This window comes from Bubalus bubalis, chromosome 3 (assembly GCF_019923935.1).
Source record: "Bubalus bubalis isolate 160015118507 breed Murrah chromosome 3, NDDB_SH_1, whole genome shotgun sequence".
Taxonomy (NCBI): Eukaryota; Metazoa; Chordata; class Mammalia; order Artiodactyla; family Bovidae; genus Bubalus; species Bubalus bubalis.
The window spans coordinates 72,168,294-72,191,675 of record NC_059159.1 but is presented as its reverse complement, the minus strand read 5'-3'; the positions used below and the strand labels follow the sequence as shown (position 1 = coordinate 72,191,675).

The window sequence follows — 23,382 nt, the reverse complement described above, 5'->3', positions numbered from 1 at the left end:
AGAGCAACCTATTACAGACTCAAGATTTTGCAGCTAGTCTAACTCGAAAAGGGGTTCAATTTTTAAAGTTTCGGCAGGTTCAAAATCAAACAATCAAACAGTTAATATTTGCCTTGTAAGCCTAATATTTTGAAGAGCCAGAGAAGAATTTAGTCACTATTTGACATTATTTGAGAGCAAAAGTATTCTGCAATAAAAGAACTCTAAAACAAAGCCCAAGTACTGTGTAATCTTCTCAGTCTTCCAAAACCTAATCTGTCTTCAAATATATACTGTCCATCTACTGTTCAAATACTCAGCAGAATCAATCGACAGACACTGAGCCCCTGAATGAAGAGTATGAAGGCACGGTAGACGGTGTGCGTAGGTGAGAGTCCTCACCCCAGGGTCCCATTCCCATTTTCCACCCCCAAGGGCAACACAGCCTGGACCTCCTCACTCACTCCCCAGTGCTCTGTAGTCAACATGGCGGAGGGAACCACTCTTCCTCACTTTGTCACAGAGTCCTTTCCTTAGACCCCCCACTTCTCCTATCCCGGTAAGGAAGGCCTGGTTAGTAGCTGTGCCGATAACCGGGTGAACAAATCTGTCTAAATCAGGGAATAAGCACTAGGAAGCATATAACCTACATTCTCTAGCAAGCGCCCGTCATGGGTATTCTCAGCTCCATTTGTTTCATTTCTATGCATATCTCAATTAGCTCAAAAAGAAAAACAGTAATAAATACTATTTATTAGTATTTAATAGTAATTAATAATTAATTAAAAATATACAAAATACTACCCCATTAGTATTCAATAGTAATACTATTGCTAACTATAATTAATAGCAATTACAATTTACTGTTTAACATGTGTACAATTTGTGTATATTGTCTCATTTAATCCTTAAAAAACAACTCTGTATAGGAGGTATTACTAACCCAGTTTGATAAATGAAAAAACTTAGGCTCAAAGTAACTTACCCAAGTTCACTTCACTAAGAGGGGACAGAAACAAGATTTCTGTCTGATTCCAATATGTTACCCTGGAACTCTGTATTATGCTGTGTTGTCTCCCTTTAAGGTTATATCCTCTTCTGTGAGTAAAATGGTGCTGATTTGCTTTTCAAAAGACCCTTCTTTAACAAAAGACTAAAACAAGAACCTTCAAGCCCACAGAAGTATTACATATGCACACACATTGTGCTATGAATCAAGTTACGATTACAAAACTCCTCTACAAGCCTACAGCATTTTTGTATATACACATTTTCATTTGATAGGTATTTCTTAGGTAGGTGACTTTTCAGGGAGTTAGCTCTTGTTACATGTTTACTCTTAGTAAATACAAATTTCATATGATCCTTCACCTCTGGAATATTGGAGACAATTTCAAAAGTCACTCCACAGCCTGGAATAGAACTTCGATGTGACATCTTTTTGAGGAGACTCTGAGCAAAACCCTAGAGAAAAACAGAAGAGAAGATATGGCTTCCCATCTCAAAAACTGAGTTTTCATTAACAAAGAGGCAGCATAAAAGACACCATATTCACACTAGCCAAAAAGAAAAAGAACATTATTTGCAATGTAAGTCAAAACCCAAATCACTATATACAGGTTCCTCAACTTGTTCTTAGTGCCCCCAAACAGACCCATTTATACGATGCTTGCATTTACCAGACCGAATACATGAAAAATGCAGATCCTAAACTCTGGAACCACGTTAGGCATCTGGTTCAACACTGCTTTAAAAAGGCTACAGAAAAAGACTGTTGACTTCTACACAATAAAATGACCTTCTAACTAAAATGTAAAGAAAGGCTGGTGACTCTTAATCCTTTTTTTCCCAGCACGATGGACATCTTGCACTATGAATATTGACAAGTTCAGGCATTAAATTCTTGACCAAAGCAGGGTCGTTACGGAGAATGATTTAGGAGTGCATGGCCACTGTTTATGCTGACTGCACTCTCTGCATGCTTTGAATTGAACTGTTGAATTAATGCATAGATGACTCATTTGAAGATGCTGCTAAGACTGAACATCCTGTAGAGGTTGAAGAGAGCAGGGATGAGGGCAGAATACAATTGGTGAATAAAGATAAGGAGGAGAGAGAATATTAAACCAACACTGAACCTCTTTCCCCATGCAAAAGCAAAGTAGGATATAGGTTTTTCAAAAAACACAAAAACCCAAACAGAACAGACAAAAAGCTGTTTGGTCTCAGAGGTATGTATTTTCACAAACTTATTTAATAATAATTAAGTGATCTTTAGTTAATTTTTAAGAACATTTTAGCATCTAAGAATGCAAGAGCCTCTTAGAATGCATATATTTCATCCCTTCACTCTTGACTCCAGCCTTGCAAGGCTGAACCATTAGCAATTCACTGGTCAAAGTACAGCTACAGTTTGTTTTCTTTTAATGAGTGGTGGGAGGAGGTGAGGGAGCCGCCATTATCTTATACTTTTCTGTTTTCTATTTGTATGAAATTATTGTTTTATTAAATGTTTTTTAATTTGGTAAAAGTTACATAAAACGTGCTACTTTAACCATATTTAACTGCACAGTTCAGTGGCACTATGCAATATTCACCTTGTTGCACAATCCATATCTTACCATCATCCATCTCCCTAATCCTTCATCTTCCTAAGCTGAGACTCTGTCCCCACTGAACACTAAGACCCATCCCCACTCCCCACTCCATCCCCCGGCATCTATAGGGAATCACTGAAGCTAACTAGCATGTATTAGGGTCATGAGGAAGTCTCTGCTCTCACTACAGAGAAGCAAATTTTAGTTAATGAACCATCTCAATTTCAGTTTGATATCAAATCATTTTAACCAGGGGGGAGTGCAGCAACTTCTCATGTCTAAAAATTTTTTTAATTAATTAAAAAAAATAGAAGAAACCTGGTGACTTCACAACACACCTTTCTATTAAAATTTCTGTGGGGGCTGGTAGTTGAACCAAGCCAGTCTCAGCACCTGGCAGCCAGAACCCCTAGTTCTGAAATGGCAAGTAACTCTTCAAAATGCTCCCCAAAAGCAACGTGTCTTTTTCCAATTCCTCAAAGATTTCTCAGAAAAGAGTGAATGGGAGACACAGCACGTACATCGGCAGCTACCCCGTGACCTATATGTCCTGATGCTGGAGCGCCAAGCCGAAGAGCTGAATTTTAACAGCATTACGGCCCGTCTTCATTCAAAGATTGATATCAGTGTGACATTTAGAACTAAAGATTAATTTTTAGGGGTAGAGATTACATCTAGGACTCTGTCAACCATGACTGTACTCTTCTAAATGAGAAGATTTACTTTCATCTGTCTGGTTTTAGCCAGTATATTGAGAAGAATCCCTAGACTCAACCTCTCAAATCCTATCTTTGCAAAACCAATATGAGAAGTGCTTTCTATTCTTATCTAGAAGTTTTCTACTAAACCGGTTCATACGGCACCAGGTCCTTCATAATCTCGCTGCAACTGTGTGGACAGGCATGGTCATGGCCTCTGCAGAACACTCTGACCATCAGACTATGCTTCTCATGGTCCCCAAGCCTGCCACGCCCGTTCCTCCCTCACCATCTCTGCACGTGCATTTCCTCCTCTCTGGGGAGCAGCCAACAAGTCCTTCTCTGCCTGCCAACCGCCCCTGTCCGCAGTGGAGCAGCTCCATGGCCCCTCCCCTCCTCCCTGACTGCTCTCGCCGCTGCCCTGGAGAGCACCTGCACAGCGGCGCCACCACCACAGAAGACCGGCCCCTGTTTATACACTCTCACGGGCCAATGGACGCAGGCTCTTTAAGGACACAGGCTATTTCTCATTCATCTTTTTACCCCAAAGCTTGGCAGAGGACTCTCTCCAAATACATGAATCAGTGAACCAGCAGAACGGAAAGGAAAGCATGGAAAACCAAGGGTGAGGAGCACAAACAACAGCTCATCAGCAGTGAACTTCTCATCTTATCAGAACCAGGTGGAAAGTCAAAGACAAAACAGTGAACTTTGCCTTGACAGGGCTCTACGGCACCCACAAGAAGGGCTGAGAGCTGTGACTGTGGAGTCATAAAGATTCAGGGTAACAATGCAGTGCCATGTAGGAGGCAGTCAGGCTGAAGGGCTCCGGGACTGAAGCAAGCACGGGCACGGGACAGCCACAGTCACCTGGAGGAGAAAAGCTCAGAGGGCCACAGAGCCTGTGGGGTCAGAGGCCGGAGCGATCCTTCCACTGCCCCGCCCTTACGTCAGACCCAAAGTCACCTCTTCAATGAGCATCAGCGACCCACCTGCCGGCCGTGAACGTTAACACAAATGCGCTTGCGCAATACCAGCTGCATGTCAGCTGGATGGCTGAGCTGGACCGTCACCCGCACGATGAGAAACACGCGCTCGTCCATGGGGGTGCCTTTACTCAGCTGAGGGCAGCCGTGCACAGCCGAGTCCCAGGAGGCTTCCGCTTTCACCTGCGGAGAAGACGGGAAGGACGGAGTCACCTCCTCCTCCTAAAACACAGAACCTCACAAGGAAACGTCTTGGCTTGGCGGAAGGGGAGCAGACCAGTCACGAGGGCAGTGCTGCCTGCAGCATGACCTGGGAGACCATGGAACCCGGGGACGTGGCCTCAGGTACCTACCTGGGCGGGTACAGAGCAGGAGGTTCCTGGTTGGCAGCAAAAATGAATTTACTTTGAAAAATACTCAAATGGAAAGCTGTAAATTTAGTATAATGAACTCCTGTGTTTCTCCCATACAAATTCATCAACTGTGAATATCTTCCCTTTTTTCCTCTTTCTCACACATACACACTCAATATTGCTGTTGTTTTGAGGTGTGTTTTTTTTTTTTGCTGAATTACTTTAGAGTAAGTTACAGACGTGTAATTCTTTATCCCTGAACACTTCAGCAAGTATCTTTTTTCTTTTTTTTAAGATTTTTTGATGTGGGCCAATTTTAAAGTCTTTACTGAATTTGTTACAATATTACATCGGTTTGATGTTTCGGATTTTTGGCCCCGAGGCATGTGGGATCTTAGTTCCACGACCAGGGATCGAACCTCCCCACCCTTTGCATTGGAAGGCAAGATCTGAACCACTGGACCATCAGGGAAGTCCCAGCAAGTATCTTTTTAGAGCAAGGACCTCCTCCGACTTAACCATAGAACAATGATCATATTCAGGAAATGTAACACCGATACAATACTATTAAATAATACAGCGTCCATATGCAGATTTTCAGCAGTTCTGATCTGGGACCTCAAACTACATTTAGCTGTCCTGTCCTTTTAGCCCACTTTCATCTAGGCTGGTTCCTAGCCTTTCTTTGCCATTCATGACACTGGCTTATTAAAGAAGGGTACAGGCCCACTGTTTTACAGACTGTTTTACTGTTTTTACAGAACACACCCCAGTTCAAGCTTTGCGTCTCTGAATAACGCTAAGTGTTGGTATGTCCTTCTAAGTATTGCATTGACTTTCCTTCCTTAAAATCTTTCATTATTTTTCCAATATACTCAAAATTAGAAACTAAGCCCCACTTAATCACTCAGACTGAAACATTTTCATCTGGCTTCGTCTAGTCCTTTTCCCCCTTATTCACAAGTCTTTACTAAAGCATTTCAAAGTCAGTGCCAAACACCATGCTGTTCTGCCTCCATGTACGTCAGGAGCATTTCCCCAGAGAGTGGACCACTGCTGATCTGAACTGCTAATACTAACAGAGATCCTTTACCAGCAAGAGCGGTGCCACAGTGAATGCGCATAATCTGATCGGTCCTTTCCTTCCGGAACTGGTTCCATTCTTCGCGGAAATCACAATTAAGATTTTTGTTTATATTTCTTGAGAAATGGAGGCACTGAAATGATAACTTTGCTGATTGTTCCCAAAGGCCTGGGGAAAGGTTAAAGGAACTACTTTTCACCCAATCTTCCCGAGTTACACTTTATTTACCTCTCCGTCATGCTGTTTGACAATCTGCAGCTCAAAGAACTCGTCCTCTTCTTCCCCAGTGAGGGTAGCATCCCATCCACCAGCTTCGGGGTCATCGAGATTATCCTGAGAGCTGAAATCATCAGCTAAAAGCAGAGTTGTTCCATTAAATACGGAGATCACTTTAAAGGATAACCCCTAACAGCTACATTTCAATGTGCTTAGTAGCAGAATTCTCCTGCCTCAAATTTCATTTGCTTTTGGCTCTGAAATCTTACATGACACAGAGGATGACCATTAAACAGTTCACACATCTGAGATGGGAGATGCCGCAAGAAATTATCTCAATCCAATTGCCTGCCTCCGTGCCTTATTTTGCATGGAAGGCAATGGAAGCCAAGAAACCCAAGAGGTTACTCAAGGTCAACCCATAAATGTTAAGGATAGGATTATAACCCCAATTCCCTGTCTTTCAGTGCACTGAAGACATGACAATGAGAGTGATTCCAATGATCTGACAGGTAAATTTAACAAACCAAATCTACTGGCTACATGAGCTGGCAATGGAATGGTTGCCCTGTGGTCCTCTGATTATTCCTGTCCAAGCCTGGCCCTCCCAATTCCCCATCCATCTAAGCTTGGGGGTGAGCATCAAAAGTCTCTCTTCTAGGACGTGGGCTTCGTGGACCAAGAACAGACATAAGGCTGAACAGGGTGCTGCTCCTGTCTTGGAATATCCATACTGCTAGGTCTTTTTTAAGTTTGTTCTTTTCCACTTTCTAGCCCTCCTGCACACACATACACACCCCTCACCCATCTAGGAACCTAATGTAAGGACAGGACAGAGTTGCCTTCAGTCTCCAAGGCTCGAGAGAACAAGGCAGGATAGAGTGCCGTGGCAAGACTTTATAACCCCGACGGGTGGACAGACAGCGCAAGTGGCTAAGTGTTCTTCTCTGACTCCCTGCGTATGTAAACATCGCCCATGCATCCAAGTAAGCCAAATGGTGCATGTGTGCAGCTGCTAGGCCATCAGACTCTCTGTGACCCCACGGACTGCAGCCCGCCAAGTTCATCTGTCCATGGGATTTTCAAGGGGAGAATACTGGAGTGGGTTGTCGTTTCCTCCTCTAGGAGACTGTCCTGACCCAGGGATCGAACCTGGGTTTCCATACTGGCAGGTGGGTTCTTTACTGCTGAGTCACCAGGTAAATCCAAGCCAAATGATACAGGACACTAAATACCTGAGATGCTGAAACACACTCTCAGGGTGAAAGAAAACTAGGAGGGCATCCACGCTTGTCTGTTTAGGATAGTTCATTTTAATACATGGTTCTGCAGATGTCTTTGGCATTTAAATGCTGACTTTTAAATTATTTTTAGCTCTTTAATCTTACCTTTTCATTTCAGTGTCTCTCCTCAGACAGAATATATGTAAAATGGAGCTGTATCCAAACTATTTCACGAGTGAAAAAAATGACAGTAATTTTTAAAAGGTGCGGGGGCAGGGGGAGTGATGCATGGATGGATGGCACAAGAACTCACAGAAAAAGTGACAAATCCATTAGGTAATGCTAAGAAGACACCAGACAAAAGAAAACACGCTACACGAACATCGCTAGTTATTAGTCATTTCCGGAGAGAAGTCTCTTCCTGAGAATTAAGTGCAGGAAAACATTACTACCATCCTAAATTGAAGGGAGACTAGAGCACACAGGGCAATATGGGCTGGAGAATGAAATGTGAGAACACATCGCGATGAAACATACCTATCACTGTTATAAAAACATTAAGCTTACAGGAAATTCATTCTCTGTTGAGGTATTAGAGTCTTTCTGCACACATAAAATGGACCTGAACCTCAGGCCTGCAGAACTGCCTATCTGCATACCTGGTTAGAATCTAAATGTTACTTGGGCTTCCCAAGAGGCTCAGGGGTAAAGAACCTGCCCGCCAATGCAGGAGACACGTATTCCATCCCTGGGTTGGCAGGATTCCCTGGAGAAGGAAATGGCAAACCACTCCAGTATTCTGGCCTGGGAAATCCCACAGACGGAGGAGCCTGGCGGGCTGCAGTCCATGGGGTCGCTAAAGAGTTGGACACAACTTAGTGACTGAACAGCAACAGGTGTTACTCAGACATGAAGTTTTCAGAGGAAAGCCTTCAGAAGGGACTACCTCACTTACCATTTAAGTCAAGGAATATGACAGGAATGTGTGTTTCCATCCCAGGAACAGGGGTCCTGAAACATAATGAACAACAGCATCTCAAATAAAGCAGCCTTTCTCGGTGGCATGTATTGGCTTGGCCAAAAAGTTCATTTGGGTTTTCGTAAGATGTTATAACAAACCCAAAGTAACTTTTTGGCCAACCCAATGCTTTGTATCTCAGCTTTCATATATTAAGAACTATTAGAGGTCAACCGATAATAATGCTGGGTACTGCATTTGCTATCATTTCACATCAGAGGTACCACAAAGACTTGACTATCACCACTGTTTCTTTTCTCCGGTGCTCTCATGTAAATTATCATACACTCTGATACCAGAACCCAGGAGACACATGTACCTGTTTAAAACTGAAGTTGAAGCTCCCTTGTTTAAACGTACCTTCTTACGAAGTTATATATCTAAGGGCCCCCTGTGGCTTAATTCAATATTTTTAATTTCTATAAAGTGGCACAGAATATCTGCTGACAGTTAAGTTTAGGCCAGCACCAAAATCAAAAACTCCTTGAGATGCAATTTTATTAGGAGTGAATAGTCTTTTAAGGGAATGACCCAAGTAATTAACATATTAACTATTTTTTTTAAATGCTAAGTGCGATGGTACTAAATATTGATTTAGATTCTCAGAAATCTTAATTACTTGGGCCAATAACAATATTACTTAATAAAACACAGTTTTAGGGCACAGCTATTCCAACTCATGAAAATAATTTAACACTTCCTCTAATTCAGACAATTTTTTTCCCCATATGCTATGACTCATCCATTAATCAAAGCAGAGGCAACATTCACAGTGGAAGTGGGCAGCCCTGGGAGCACCGAGAACGTTGGAAGACAGATGGCTGCACCATACCATTCTGCCGGGGCCCCCGGAATCCCGCTGCCAGCCGAGGGGACCATGACTGCGTTCCTCTCCTCCGTCAGAGTCAACCTCATCTCTAGGAGCTGAGCTTCACGGTCGGCATCATCCTCTGTCTTATCTAGAACATTAGAAATCAGGATCAAACACAGGTAGCCCACTTCCTCCTTCTGTGTACGCTCTGTATATGCCAGGTACTGGCTGATGAGGGTTCACCAGCAACTTATGACTTCCCCAGTTCCTGATGAAAATTTGCTCATGATAAAATACTGACTACCGGCTGGCGGGGCTGGTGTGCTCTCACTGAGGGGCCACCTTCAGTTCATCAAAGGCCACAGAGGAACAGAATAGAAATGATCTTGAGAGTCAGATGGTTCGGGGGCTTCTAGACCAGAAACCAAGAAATGCTGGCCTCTTCCTTGGTTATGTCTGTGGGACAGCGCTTATTGCACATACTCTGCTTCCTCGTCATTGAGGGGGAAGGGAGACCTACTCAAAGACCTCATTAGAACAGGGGAACTGTCCTTCTGAAAGGATATGACACAAATCAGCACCATTCCTGTGCTCTCGCGGTTCCCGTGATGGGTGAGTTCATCTACTTTTCCCTTCTGTGACGGCCAATGGGGATTAACCACACTCTGATGTGGGGGAAGGGAAACGTTCCAGTTGCTTTTCGTACCATGTTTACTGACAAGCTTCTGCAGTTGTTGATCTAAATACTCCTGACGTTTTGTTAATGCATTTAGCCATTTTCTACGGAGTCTCTCTAAATCCCGATCCTGGAAGTAAACAGAGGAACTTAGAGTAAATATGTCGTCAAGACAGTACATCTGAAACTCTATCTTACCTTACTCTAATAGGCTTCAAAGACGTAAAGTATTACACCCTAACATTTTTGTTATCACTGTAAGTTGACTTCAGCCATTATTAAGAACAGAAACTTTCAGAAATTAAAGCATGTGTCCTATAGTAAGACCATTCCTGAAAGGGCATTCTCTGATATCCAGAACCAGTTGCATTTCTGTTGGCTCAAAGGATAGAACAGAACTTCAAGTATCTGTATAGCAGAACTCATCTGCAAGGTCTCTTTGCTGATAAAAGTCACAAATACTTGGACTTTCCAGTGGTCTGGTGGTTAAGATTCTGCCTTCCAATGGAGGGAATGCACGTTTGATCCCTGGTTTGCAAACTAAGATCCCACAAAAATCACAAATAGTATTTGATAATCCTCACATTTATTTCCTTTAGAACCATCATAAGAACTTTTCAAATTTCTTAACTATAGTCTTCAACATGTTCCACCAGTCTCTGTACATCACGTAAATGCTTCTCTCCTTGTTTCTGTGGGATTCTGGAGGGGAGTGTGTTATCAACAGACTAAACTCTACCAGTCAACACCTGACTACACGCCCATCTTACCTCATTTCCTTCTGTAATAAAGTTACGAGACGGGTAGATCAGGGGAATGCTGAGCAGACTGGGCGTATCTGGGTTTCACTAAGGCACTTAACCAAATAACTCCTGACATTCTTGTGGACAAGATGGAGAAATGTGCAATGGATCTACTTGGGCGAAATTACGGACGAATGAAATATCACATCCAAAGGACAGTGATTCATGGAATAACATCAGCTTAAAAGAAGTCTGTACGGTCGTGCCACAGGACTCTGTATTTAACCCTCTCCAATGCAAGGCTTTTATCAGTGACTTATAGGAAGGCAGACATTTTTATCCAATTAGAATGAGGCCAAATCATGAGGGTGACGACACTGGATGACATATTCAGGATCCAAAGAGCTCTGACAGTCCTAGATGATGACTAACCAGACTGGCAAAATAAAACTTATCAGACATAAACAAAATCTTGCAGGAGAGTATGGAATGAAGCAAGGGAGAAAATGAAAGAAAATCTGTATGACTCCAAGAAATGGGAAAAGGGGACCTGGCTTAAAGTGTGGAAGACACCTAGGGGCGTGGCTTGAAGACGCCTACGGGGGTCCAGCTTCACTGGAGCCCAGTCTGAGACCACTCTTTTGGGGAAACAGGAAAAGGATCTGAAGAAATGGGTCTGTAAGGGCCTGGATGGGGAGCCCCAGGTTTGGAAAAGGAGAAACAGTCACAAAGGGTGGTTCTCAACTCTGTTTTAAAACTTGAGAAAAAGCAATACTTGAATCAAAACTAATTGTGTAATTATTAAGCGACAGGATGGCAAGACTCGAGAACCTGTAATTGAGTACTTTAATCAAGCTAATTTGATGAGGCTAACCCGTGCTTCATTACCTGGTAGCTGTCCATGTCCTCCTCTTCCTCCTAAAAGGAAAAATATATTATGCAGAGCCGAAACCAGCATCTATCCAAGAATCAGGCTACACTACACAATCCAATCCTAGCCCTATAGTTTATATTTTCTAATTTTATGAATATGCCTGTTCAGCTCCCACCAGCTTCCACCCCCACTCTCGATTTTACAGTTTTCAGGGAGTTGGAGTGAAACCTCGAGCTTCTCACAGGAAAGTGAAGAACACTCATTTGACCTTTTCAGGAGCCAGTACAATACTTTTCCTGCTGGGTTTATAGTCCTACTCCCCAGGGGAAATCAAACACCTGCTGGCAGAGAGTCTTCATAAGCCAGTAGGGGGTTTCCGGGGAGATGTGGGTGATGGGGGGAGGGGGTTAATGACTAGCACGCACTGAGGAGTTCCGGGAGGCGGAGATGTTTTAACCCTCAGCTTGCCCTGGACCAGGGACAACCAACAGTCTGGGGCAGCAATTCTATGCAAAAGCAATACAGTTTTAAAAAAAGAGGACGAAAAGAAAAAGAGATATCAAAGGAAACAAAATACTGAAAAGAACTGTTCATGGAAGGCAGTTTTCTGACAGGTTCCCGAAGACTCTGGCCGGTTGGCTGTCCCGAGACTCACATGGACGGTCTCGTGGGTCTTCGGTGACCGTGGCGCCCTGACTCTCACACACCCGATGCCGACCGACAGGATACGCTCCTCCATCAGCGGCAGAGTCCCAGATTCCTGCACAGACTTCACTTCCACCTGGACTCGCCGGGACTGCCCCTGCACCACACACAATTTTTTAAGAGTTTCTGAAAATGAGTCTAAGCTCCAAAATTTGGGTTTAGAGAGACCCCTACAGGCGAATGTTGAGAAAAGCATTTAGCTTTCAAGGTTCTGTATCTTTCACATTAAGTAGTAAATTACAAATTAAAAAACTAATCAAGAACAAACCTAGAGTTTACATATTTTTTGAAGAAAAAAAAAAACACTAAAAGAAAACATTCTAACCAAGGAAATACAAAATGCTAGATAATACAAAATGTTCAATTTACTAATCGGCAAAATAATATAAAATGTTAAACTAGTAATTAAAATAAGCATGAAATACGTTTACTTTCACTAAGCTAGTAATTATTGTTTAGAAAGGCAATTTATAATATTGCCCAAAGTTTATGAAAAAGGCAATTACAGACACTGTGGAGAAGGCAATGGCACCCACTCCAGTACTTCTGCCTGGAAAATCCCATGGACGGAGGAGCCTGGTAGGCTGCAGTCCATGGGGTCGCTAAGAGTTGGACACGAATGAGCGACGTCACTTTCACTCTTCACTTTCCTGCATTGGAGAAGGAAATGGCAACCCACTCCAGTGTTCTTGCCCGGAGAATCCCAGGGACGGGGAGCCTGGTGGGTTGCCGTCTATGGGGTCGCACAGAGTCGGACACGACTGAGGTGACTTACCAGTGGGTGGGAATATAAATTGGTAAAGCTTTCTGCAGGGCAGTTTGCCTTAAAAAATAAGTTTCACTTGACTCAGCTATTCAACTTTCTAGGAATCTATTTTAATAATCATACATGCACATAAAGAATCTTACAGCACTATGAATAATAACAAAAAACTAGGTGTAAATTAAATGTTCAATATTCATAACACAAGCTCTAGTATATTAATGAAATAAACTATCTATAGTATATCAGTGAAATATATACTGTAAACATTAAAATATTGCTATAGAAAAACATACATGATATATAAGTTAGAGTATGGTGGCAGATGTTAACTAGACTTCTTTTTAAAAAAGCCGATTACCAAACTCAGTATATAAAGATCCACTTTAAAAATTAAGTAATCAGACTAATAAGAACAATTATATTATCCTGAATTCTAATGCCCAATAAAATAATTTTAAACCAAGTTGCAAAATAAACAACTGATCAGAAAGACACTGTTCCTTCTTTAAGCACATTTTCACAATAAATACTACATGATTTTGAACATTTACAATGAAGTAGCATTTTAAAAGAAAGTTCACAGTACCCCCAATCACTGACTTCAAAGCTGGCTTATAAATTTTAGGAATGTCAAATAGAATTTGAAAAACAGAACCAGAATACGTAATTTTGAGTCACTCTTCCCCTCTTCCATTGGATTTTAATTCCCAAGAGTTTTGCATCATCAGGAAAATCAACTTAGGCAATGATTGATCCTATCAAGCTAGATTTAAAGAAGATGGGTTGCAGATGTCTTTGATTTAATATTTTCCAAGGACTATGTATCAGATATTTTGTGAAGAAAGTAACTCAAAAAACATTTTAATTGTCTAAAATAGTTCAGTCATTTCAATTGGCTACCTCTTGTTTTTACTTTGCTGAGACAGAAAGTGATCTGTTCTGAATGTGTACCCCAATGTGAAGGGTATCTACACTTTGGGGAAGGATACAGGAAAAGGAGAGGGGCAATGGGGGAAAAAGACCCAGGAATGGCTTAATGTTCCATAGAAAAGCCTTGGACAGAATATGTAACCTACTGAATTTCTTGTAACTGCTGCTATTTCACCATTTTTAAACTACAAAACTAGCAAATGCATATGGTTAATCTCCTAAGTTCTCCTCTGGAACTTTCCTATTCAAGAACAGTAGGTTCCAACTTAGAAATACTGGGTTGGCCAAAATGTTCGAGTTTTTCCATACAATGTTATAGAAAAACCTGAACAAACCTTTTGCTGCTGCTGCTAAGTCGCTTCAGTCGTGTCCGACTCCGTGCGACCCATAGACAGCCTCCTACGGGGCTCCTCTGTCCCTGGGATTCTCCAGGCAAGAACACTGGAGTGGGTTGCCATTTCCTTCTCCAATGCATGAAAGTGAAAAGTGAAAGTGAAGTCGCTCAGTCGTGTCCGACTCTTAGCGACCTCATAGACTGAAGCTTACCAGGCTCCTCCATCCATGGGATTTTCCAGGCTAGAGTACTGGAGTGGGGTGCCATTGCCTTCGAACCGAATGAACCTTTTGGCCAACCCAAAATATTAAATTCTAATATGCCTACCATCCAAGGCCCTCCATGAATTAACCAGCTGCCACAAGCCTCTATTGATGTTGTTTAATCACCAACACCTGTCCGACTCTTTTGCGACTCCATGGACTATAGCCTGCCAGGCTTCTCTGTCCATGGGATTTCCCAGGCAAAGAGAATGGGTTGCCATTTCCTCCTCCAGGGGATCTTCCCAACCCAGGGATGGAACCCATGTCTCCTGCATTGGCAGGCAGAATCTTTACCACTGAGCCACCAGGGAAGCCCACAAGCCTATATAACCCCTTCTGTTACTGCTTTCCAGGTCTTTCGATATATTACGTTCTACACAAACTGCCTAATCCACCCTCTATCTCTATTTCTGCCATTTATATATGAAGAACCTTTCCAGCTTGGTATGATTCTTTCAACATCCAAGTCAAGACACACATCCTTCAAAAAAGCCTTTTCTGATCAATTCAAAATACCTTTGATCACTTTCAATAAAGGCTGCCAGAAGTGTGACAAACACTTAAATATTCAATTTATACCAAACCACAGAATATTATCTGGTCTTGCCTTCCAGGAGATGAATCTCTATGGCATCCAAAGTAGATATATATAGTTTCAACAGATGTTCAGGAAAAGATGTTCTTCACGCCTTTCTGAATCCTATTTTATGTATATATCTCACACTACAATTTAAACTAATTTCCTTTTGCTTTTAGTGCCTTGTCCATACATGAATGAATGTGCTACAAGTCATTTACTAGGGTCAGAAAACAAGTGCTCATCATTTTCCTCCTCCCAAGACATTCAGAAACTGAAATATTTAAGCAAACTTTCTTTTGCCTTTAACCTTATATTTTGCTTTGAATGATTTCAATGTTTATTTTCTTGAGCCATTCTAATATTTTACTATTGTTTTAAAGTATGTAAACTATCATAGGATATAATAATCTACTTAACATTGACTTCATGTAAAGAATAGCAAAAAAAGTGTTTGTAAGTCTTACATGTAAATTCTATTAAGATGTTCTCTCTCATCTTTCATTTGCAGCACAGATACTGTAGACTGCATCTGTCTGGAGTTAAGTGACAATTCTCACACACTTGCTATACTGGTTTCTTGCTGGCAGGCATTCACATCTACCTAGCTGCCCTGATTTCACATGTCCGTCGTTAGAGCTTTCCCAGCGGCTCGGTAAAGAACCTGCCTGCAATGCAAGAGACACGAATTCAACCCCTGGGTCAGGAAGATCCCCCGGAGAAGGAAATGCAATGCACTCCAGTATTCTTGACTGGAGAATCCCACGGACAGAGGAGCCTGGCGGGCTACAGTCTACGGGACTGCAGAGAGTCAGACACGACTGAGCTCGCACACACACACCAGCAAATCATGCCACCTGAGAGTTGCAGGAACCCTCGATTATAGCCAAGTCAGACAGAAAGGCAAGTGACCTAGGGCCCCAGCTAGCATCTGAAGTGAAGGCGGTCATGTGCTTAACTCTGAGCCCTTAAATCTGTGGCCTGAGGCTCACTCTCGGTGGGTTAGGGTCCAAATGGAACTGAATTCTACGACACCCTATTGATGTCTATGGAGAAGCAGAGAACTGGTGGGCTTTAGGCCTCCCTACTTCTCGCCTCCCCAGTCTCTAGCAATGGGCTCTGCATACCCGTTAGAAATTAGTTTCTAATCCTCACACTAACCCTACAAGGCTAGTGTTATCATCCCCTCCACATCACACCTGAGGCAAGATTCCAGAAGGTGCTGAACTTGCTCACAGATATAGAGCGAGGCCATGGGACAGCTGGAACCGAACCCTGGCATATTAGACTCCACAGTGCTTGTTCTTTCTACCATATCACACGGATTCTCTGCGTCTTTATAAATGCTCTAATGCTGCTTGATATGTTCCTTTTACTTCCAACAATTCAATTCTAAGTCACTTTAAAACTTATCTTTTTCTTACTTCAACTTAACAGAAGTTGGTTTTAAATACTAAAGATAGCACTTTTTTTTTTAATGAAAGAAAATACACATGAAGTGAGAGATGACTTTAACAGAAGAAATGATCTTGGCCAATCTAGATTTCATCATCACTGATGTTTCCACTAAAAGGAATCCAATATTAACCTTTATGACACCAAAGAATTCAATGCTAACATTCGCAATTTCATTACCTGCCGGAGTTGGAAGATCCCACCCGTCGGCACGTCCTTTGCAGGAATCACCTCTACAGGGCAGTACTCCCCATTCTCATTCTGTTCCAAGATTTGAACCCAAAACTCCACTTTCCTGGTGACTTCGCTCCACCTAGGAAATAGTTGAAGTTCTTGGAAAATCATACATTTCTATTTCAATACAAACAGCTTAGGACCCTACACATGAGAATTAGCAATGAAAATGACCTCCAAACAGAATAACTCTGTTGTTAGAGTAATCTGAGGTTCAATGAGGAATACACAAGTACATCCTAGCAAATGTGATTGAAAGTGAAGTTCAACACACAGTAACAAAACTAAAAGATGATGCCTTTATTTCATTCATAAAGGTGTGATAATTACAAACTATATCAGTGTGGTTATTCAAAAATTTAAGCATTGTTATCAAAAGTACAGAAGCAATTCGCAGGGATGATCTTTTCATAGACAGGGGTAGCGCTGTATGCTTTGGTGGCTCGACAAGTACCTCTGCTGAGGTCAGAGAATCAAAACAAAAAAATCTCTGTGTCTAATTTAGTATTTGCTAAAACTTTTTAAATGGGAAAAAAAAAAACAGAAGGAAGAATATCTGGTTCTCATCATTAATTAGAGGCAGTACAAATATATGCTCTTTTAGTCTTTTCCTTTTAACTCTTCTGTTTCAAATATTGGTCAACAAGTAAGCCTTCCTCCTTTCATGATTGATGCAACTTGAAAAGAACTCTGAGCTAAAGCTAAAAATAAGAAATTCTGAATTCCAGAGAATATCTGATTCATCTTCTCTACAGTTGATTAACTAGAAGTTATTTCATAATAATAAGCAACATATTCTCCAAAAATTCATTTTACTCTTTATTCTTAATTACCTATTTCTTAACTTTTTCCCATCAGTCTTCAAAAGTTCACTCCTCTAAGGAAGTTTAACTGTGCTATTAATACCGTGAACATAATATCATCTATCCTTGGAATACTGGTAAATGTTCAGGAAGTGGTAATCTTTGTAAGTGGCAATACTAATCTCTAGCAGTTTTTAAAAAATTATAAATGGTATCAGATGGATGGATATCTCAAATTCACCTGTCCCGAAGACTGCGTGTTTTTGCTTGGATAATCCCCAAATCCCACAGGGCTGGGTTTTTCCGAGGATCATTCATCTTATGGCCATAGACTTCGATTGCCAACGCCCCTTCTGAAAGATGCTCAATAAAGTCTTCAGTGATGCTAACAGAAAACTCCTAAAAGGAAATAAGTACAGAAGAGAAACACCTTCCAGTGACCTGATTACTTACACCTCACATCATATCCTCACTTCATCATGGAGAAGAGAAATGGAAGAGAAGGTTTTAGTTACAGCACAAAACTGGCATCCAATGCCCACAATGAATGCTCAGATGGCCCAAGGTCCTTAACTTTCACTCCAGCTTTTCTTAAAACTCTACACCTTGAAACATCTATTGTGAAAGACCAGCACTGTATTCTATTTTGAGAGCAATATTCTGAAAGCATAAATAATTATATGAAGAATGACAACACTGATCTACAATGTCTTGATATAAAAGTTATTACATCTAGTAAGGCAGCAGTGTGATGGACAAACAATTTTTCCTAGTTTTTAGGAAGTTAATGCTCTCTGATAGTAAGAAAGAATGACTATCATTGTGCAAAAAATTCAACTGACTTTTTAAAATCTATCCATCTTTGTAAGATAGATATAAAACAGTCTCTAGTAATAATTAGGATTAAGTTTTTAAATAATTTATTTTAAAAGTCATAGAATCTCCTCTTTCTCAATCTTTAAAACAGAAAGACTTTTGATATGCTAAATAGATTAGAACTAAGAGACCTCTCTCGCTTGAAAAAAAATGAGATAGCTCAAGTGAGACAAAGTAGAAAAAAAGAATCTAGACTCTGACAGTTTCAGCTCTGCTAGTTATTAGCAGTGGGCAAAATGACCTCTGAACTGGCTTCCTCCATTTTTTTAAAAACCACTGTCATCAAAGAGCACTATGGGAAAGATCAACAAACTGCTGAACAGAGCGTTAGGGGCTCTAAAATGTTTGTTCTTGTCTCTTCTATCTTCACTTTCTCTAAAACAATAGTTTCTTAACCTTCCCAGATGACACTTTCTCCAGTAACTCATACAAAACACGGATTTTTTTTAGAAACGGGTACCATATATACATATACAGTCACACGAAAGTTAACTTTTGGTGGTGGAGGAGTTACGAGCACTGACACTCTAGTTTGGGTTTTCCCCAGCTGTTGTTATTGCGTTCAGTCGCTAAGTCATGTCCGACTCTTCCGCAACTCCCTGGACTGTGTTACTGATGTGCCTGACACACAGCGCTGCGTGAGCGTAAGCTGTGCATACTGTGCACTGATGACACCTTAGTCTTTGACTCCAAGGGCTTCCCTTGTGGCTCAGAAAGTAAAAAATTTGCCTGCAATGCAGGAGACCTGGGTTCAGTCCCCGGGTAGGGAAGATCCTCTGGAGAAGGATATGGCAACCCACTCCAGTATTCTGACCTGGAGAATCCTATGGACAGAGGAGCCTGATGGGCTAAAGTCCATGGGGTCACAAAGAGTCAGACACGACTGAGTGACGAACGTTTTCTCTTTCTCACCACTCGAAGAAACTGATCCAAGCCATACATAGGTATCAAAATTACTCAATAAAATATGGGTTATTTTTATTTTGCTTTGGCCTGAGTGATTAAATGCTGACCAGGTCTGGAAAACACACTCACACTGCAGTGATCAAAGACAACCATGCACTGAGGCTCCTTGCTGATGGGAGAAGACGAGGTGTCCACCTCAGGAGCAACGATGACTGGCTCCTGCTGATCCCAGAAGTCGTATTTGCAGAACACGAAGTGGGACAGATGCTGTGGCAATCCAGTGGCTTGAAGTATTTTCACCTGAAGAAAAAGGAAGGCTCTGTTTTTAACCCAGATAATTCCAAGAACTACTCTGAGTCAGAGACACAGGTTCCAGTCCTGACTATGCCCTTAACAGCTGGCTTTTGTTGATCACATCCCAGTCCCTTTCAATCTGGGCTGTATTTCTGCATCTGTGAAATGCCATATTTAGCAAGAGGTAGACCTAAGATAGCAATAATCTAGACTGAATACAAGTGGACATTTTAAAGCATTTACAGGCTGAAGAGTAACATTTAAAATTCTAGTTTCTTTATATCATCATCTTAAGAAGAAAGTTCTCAAACATCAACACCACTTAACGATATAAACCTGGCCAACTATGGATATAGCACAAGGACACAGGATTGTTAAGAATGATGAATGAAGAATGAAAGCAGTGGGCACACCAGTGAGCAGTGAATATCCAGAAAAATATTTATCTGATATTTTAGTGTATAACAAGGAATAAGGTTCTCAACTGGAATGTTACTTGCTACTAAAGCATTTTTGGAGTATGCTTTGAAGTTCTGGAGAGTGAATGGAGGAAAAGAGAGATCGCGCCCGCTAACCACTCTCTTGCACCAACAACTGGTTGGTTGTTGACTGAGAGCTGGGTCAAAGGAAACATGCCCTGGGCTGCAGGGGTGTAGGGTTTTGTGATAGCTACATAAAACTAGAATATGTGTTTAATTGGCCCCAAACAAAACCAGACCCAGGAGAAATACCTAGAATAGGTTTTAAAGCAGCCAACAGTCTACGCGTTTCTTTCAGCAGGCAGCATCAGGTCGATTTTTAAGCAGAAGTTTTTGTGATAAGCTGTGACAGGATAAAACTCCTCCAACTACAAAGGAAACTAAATCCTAAAAGTAACTAAGCCAAACTGAATTCTGACTTTACAATCAATGAGGCCAACCTCCATGAGACTGCGCACTGAGCATTTATTCACACCCTTCACTTGGTCACTTCCTGCATGCTGTATGATACTCTCGAAACCTCCAGTGAGTAAATTTAACAAAAACAGATTTGAATGTGTGGCAGAAGTTTACATAGTTTCATAACCACAAATATAAATCTTACTGTTTCAGGAAGTACCAATAATGACACAGAAAACCATGCAAAGCAAATGACTATTTTCTTCTCTACCACGCACATGATGGGTAAGTATTGGATAGTGATTCTTATTATTCAGTTTTTCCTATGATGGCAACAAGACTGTGAAGCATCTAGAGGGCAATTCCCAGGCTCTGGAAGATGATCAACCAACACATTCTATTTGTCCAAACCAAATAGAGTGATTGGTATTAATTTTTCATTAAAATTTCATTAGAATTTTCATTTAAAAACCGTCCCCTTCTCATTAAGTGTTTAAAATACTTATTCTATTCTTTAAGTTGAAGCAATGTGGTATTTGGGAAGAGTGCAAGATTCTGGAGGACACAGATCTAAAGATAAATCTCTGCCACTTCTTAACAGTAATTGTTCTTAAACAAATTACTTAAATCCTTAGTTTTCTTAGGCTCAGTTTTTCTTCTCTACAAAACAGGAGAGCTGCCTAATGACAGATGTGTGAGAACTAACCATACCAGTGAAACACAATGCCTGAAAACGCCACCAGGCACTGACTGGATGGATGTTCAGTACATACTTCATTGTGATTGAATTCCATCTGAAAGCTAATTTTCCTTCTTAGAAATCAATCTCAAGATGGGAATGAATAACAAAGCAAGATTTCACATGCTGAACTCTCCTCCACAGGCAACTTCTCAGAATGAGACTGCCAGGAATAGAGAGTATTGGGAATAAACAAAACCAGGAATGATTATCTAGAACACAGGTTCAAGGTCTTGCATGCAGAAGCCTGAATCACCACCAGGTGGCAGAATACCACAGACTTCGACTTGCTGCTGCTCAAAGTGTACGGCCCAGGAACGTCGGGAGATAGTGAAGTTGTTGAAGTTTCAAATATACTGATTTCATTTAATACAATTAAAATGATCAATATGTTTATATGTACATACTTTTTATCACAGAAAAATAAATCTAGTCTTCTTTTTAAGGGCCAATAATACTCACACCTGTGATCTTTTAATATTTTTTGATGTGGACCATTTTTAAGTCTTTGCTCAATCTGAGACAATATTGCTTCTGTTCTACCTTTTGGTGTTTGGCCCCAAAACATGTTCTCTGGCCAGGGATCAAGCCCACACACCCTGCACTGGAAGGCGAAGGCTTTACCACTGACCACCAGGGAATGCCTCCTCTGTGATACCTTCAGTGTCTCAAAACGGGTTTCTTTTGTTTCTGTCCACAAATATTTTACTGTCTTATAGTTTATTTGTCTTCCTTTTATGCAAAAAGCTATTACATGTCAGACTATGGTCTCTAAAAACCACCTCCTACTGGAAGGAATCCAGTTCCTTGGAGAAACGGCTGATTCCAGGTCTGGGATGAGAAATGTACGGGCTGCATGAGACCAGGGCAAGAAGGCTGGCATGGCCTCCGGGGTGAGGGTTGTGTCAAAGGGTCCCTTGGACTGCAAGGAAATCCAAGCAGTCCATCCTAAAGGAGATCAGTCCTGGGTGTTCACTGGAAGGACTGATGTTGAAGCTGAAACTCCAATACCTGGGCCACCTGACGAGAAGAGCTAACTCACTGGAAAAGACCCTGATGCTGGGAGGGATTGGGGGCAGGAGGAAAAGGGGATGACAGAGGATGAGATAGTTGGATGGCATCATCGACTCGATGCACATGGGTTTTGGTGGACTCTGGGAGTTGGTGATGGACAGGGAGGCCTGGCATGCTGCGATTCATGGGTCGTAAAGAGTCAGACATGACTGAGCAACTGAACTGAACTGAAAGGACCCAGGAGCCCACTGAAGAGGCTCCCCTAGGCCAAAGATGGGGTTGTTTGAGCCTTGATGTAGATAATAAATACAAGAGATCACAGCTTATCAAGCATATTTAAATCCAAGAGTTTATATAATGATAAGAAGACACAAACCAAAAAACCCTCGCTTGTCAGTTTTGGATATTAGAAGGAAAACTATTTATTTTTAAAAGTAGTCAATAAAGGGAGACAATGGTGTATTCATCCTGCCTCTCTGATAAAAACTGTATCTGTGAATAGCAAGATACTTGACAGAAAGATTCACTCTATAGCACAATTCCAGCTAATAAATGAAGGGATGATAGAATCACAGTGTTGTTCTTTTCTAACTCCTAATGAAATATCTAGGTGATAACCATCAATGATAGCAAACACTCCCCAAAGAAAACCAGGCATGCCGTGCCTTTTGATGGAAGCAGACACCTCATTCTCCCTGTAAAGTGTCATCCTGACTCCTCTTCTCCGTGTCACCTTTATGTCTAGCTCCCAATTTACAGCAAGTACATCCTAACCCAGTAAAGAATTAGCAAAACCGACACTATGAGACCACGTGAGATGACAGCCCAGTTTCTACACTAAGCCAAGCGTAAGATGAGAGAGAAGGTGCACACACACACGGGAGGGACAAGCACAAGCGCCAGAGCCTGAAGAATAAAACATAAAACAGGCCAGAGACACAGCAACCGAGACCACCACAGGAAATGAGTATTTCACAATGTCAAAAAAGTATTAATTTTTGCGTGTGGTATATCCTGGCTAGGCTGGGTTTTTTTTTTAAGTTTTCTTCTTCTGAGACACATATTAAACTATTCTTGATGAAATACGATGTCTGGAATGCTTCAAAATAATCCAGGGGAAGGGGACAGTGGAGAAGCAGCGTGTATACATGAACAAAGCAAGACTGAGCAGGAGCTGATGGCTGCCAAGGGACGATGAGTGGGGGGTCAGTAAGATCCTCCTCACTACTTTTCTGTACGTTTGATCTCTTCTATAAACAAATCATACTACGTTTTCACTGTTATTTTCAAGTTACCCAGTGACAGAAATCCACCTTCCGAGGAAGACAGTATTCTCCTATGCGGCTTCAC

General features: G+C 41.5%; 1 protein-coding gene across 3 annotated transcripts in view; it reads right to left on the bottom strand.

Annotated features, from left to right (window-relative positions):
* Positions 1 to 23,382, bottom strand: part of KIF13B (kinesin family member 13B) — a 211,600-nt gene that overhangs the window by 54,372 nt on the left and 133,846 nt on the right. For all 3 annotated transcript variants that reach the window (XM_044939710.2, XM_044939711.2, XM_006064308.4), the window contains 11 exons: positions 19,237 to 19,407; positions 17,567 to 17,724; positions 16,469 to 16,601; positions 11,914 to 12,060; positions 11,273 to 11,302; positions 9,672 to 9,771; positions 8,987 to 9,113; positions 8,092 to 8,147; positions 5,926 to 6,050; positions 4,267 to 4,443; positions 1,351 to 1,443 (listed from right to left, as the gene is read on the bottom strand). In XM_044939710.2, coding sequence (XP_044795645.2) covers positions 1,351 to 1,443; positions 4,267 to 4,443; positions 5,926 to 6,050; positions 8,092 to 8,147; positions 8,987 to 9,113; positions 9,672 to 9,771; positions 11,273 to 11,302; positions 11,914 to 12,060; positions 16,469 to 16,601; positions 17,567 to 17,724; positions 19,237 to 19,407 — 1,317 coding nt within the window. The remainder of the gene's footprint in view (positions 1 to 1,350; positions 1,444 to 4,266; positions 4,444 to 5,925; positions 6,051 to 8,091; positions 8,148 to 8,986; positions 9,114 to 9,671; positions 9,772 to 11,272; positions 11,303 to 11,913; positions 12,061 to 16,468; positions 16,602 to 17,566; positions 17,725 to 19,236; positions 19,408 to 23,382) is intronic.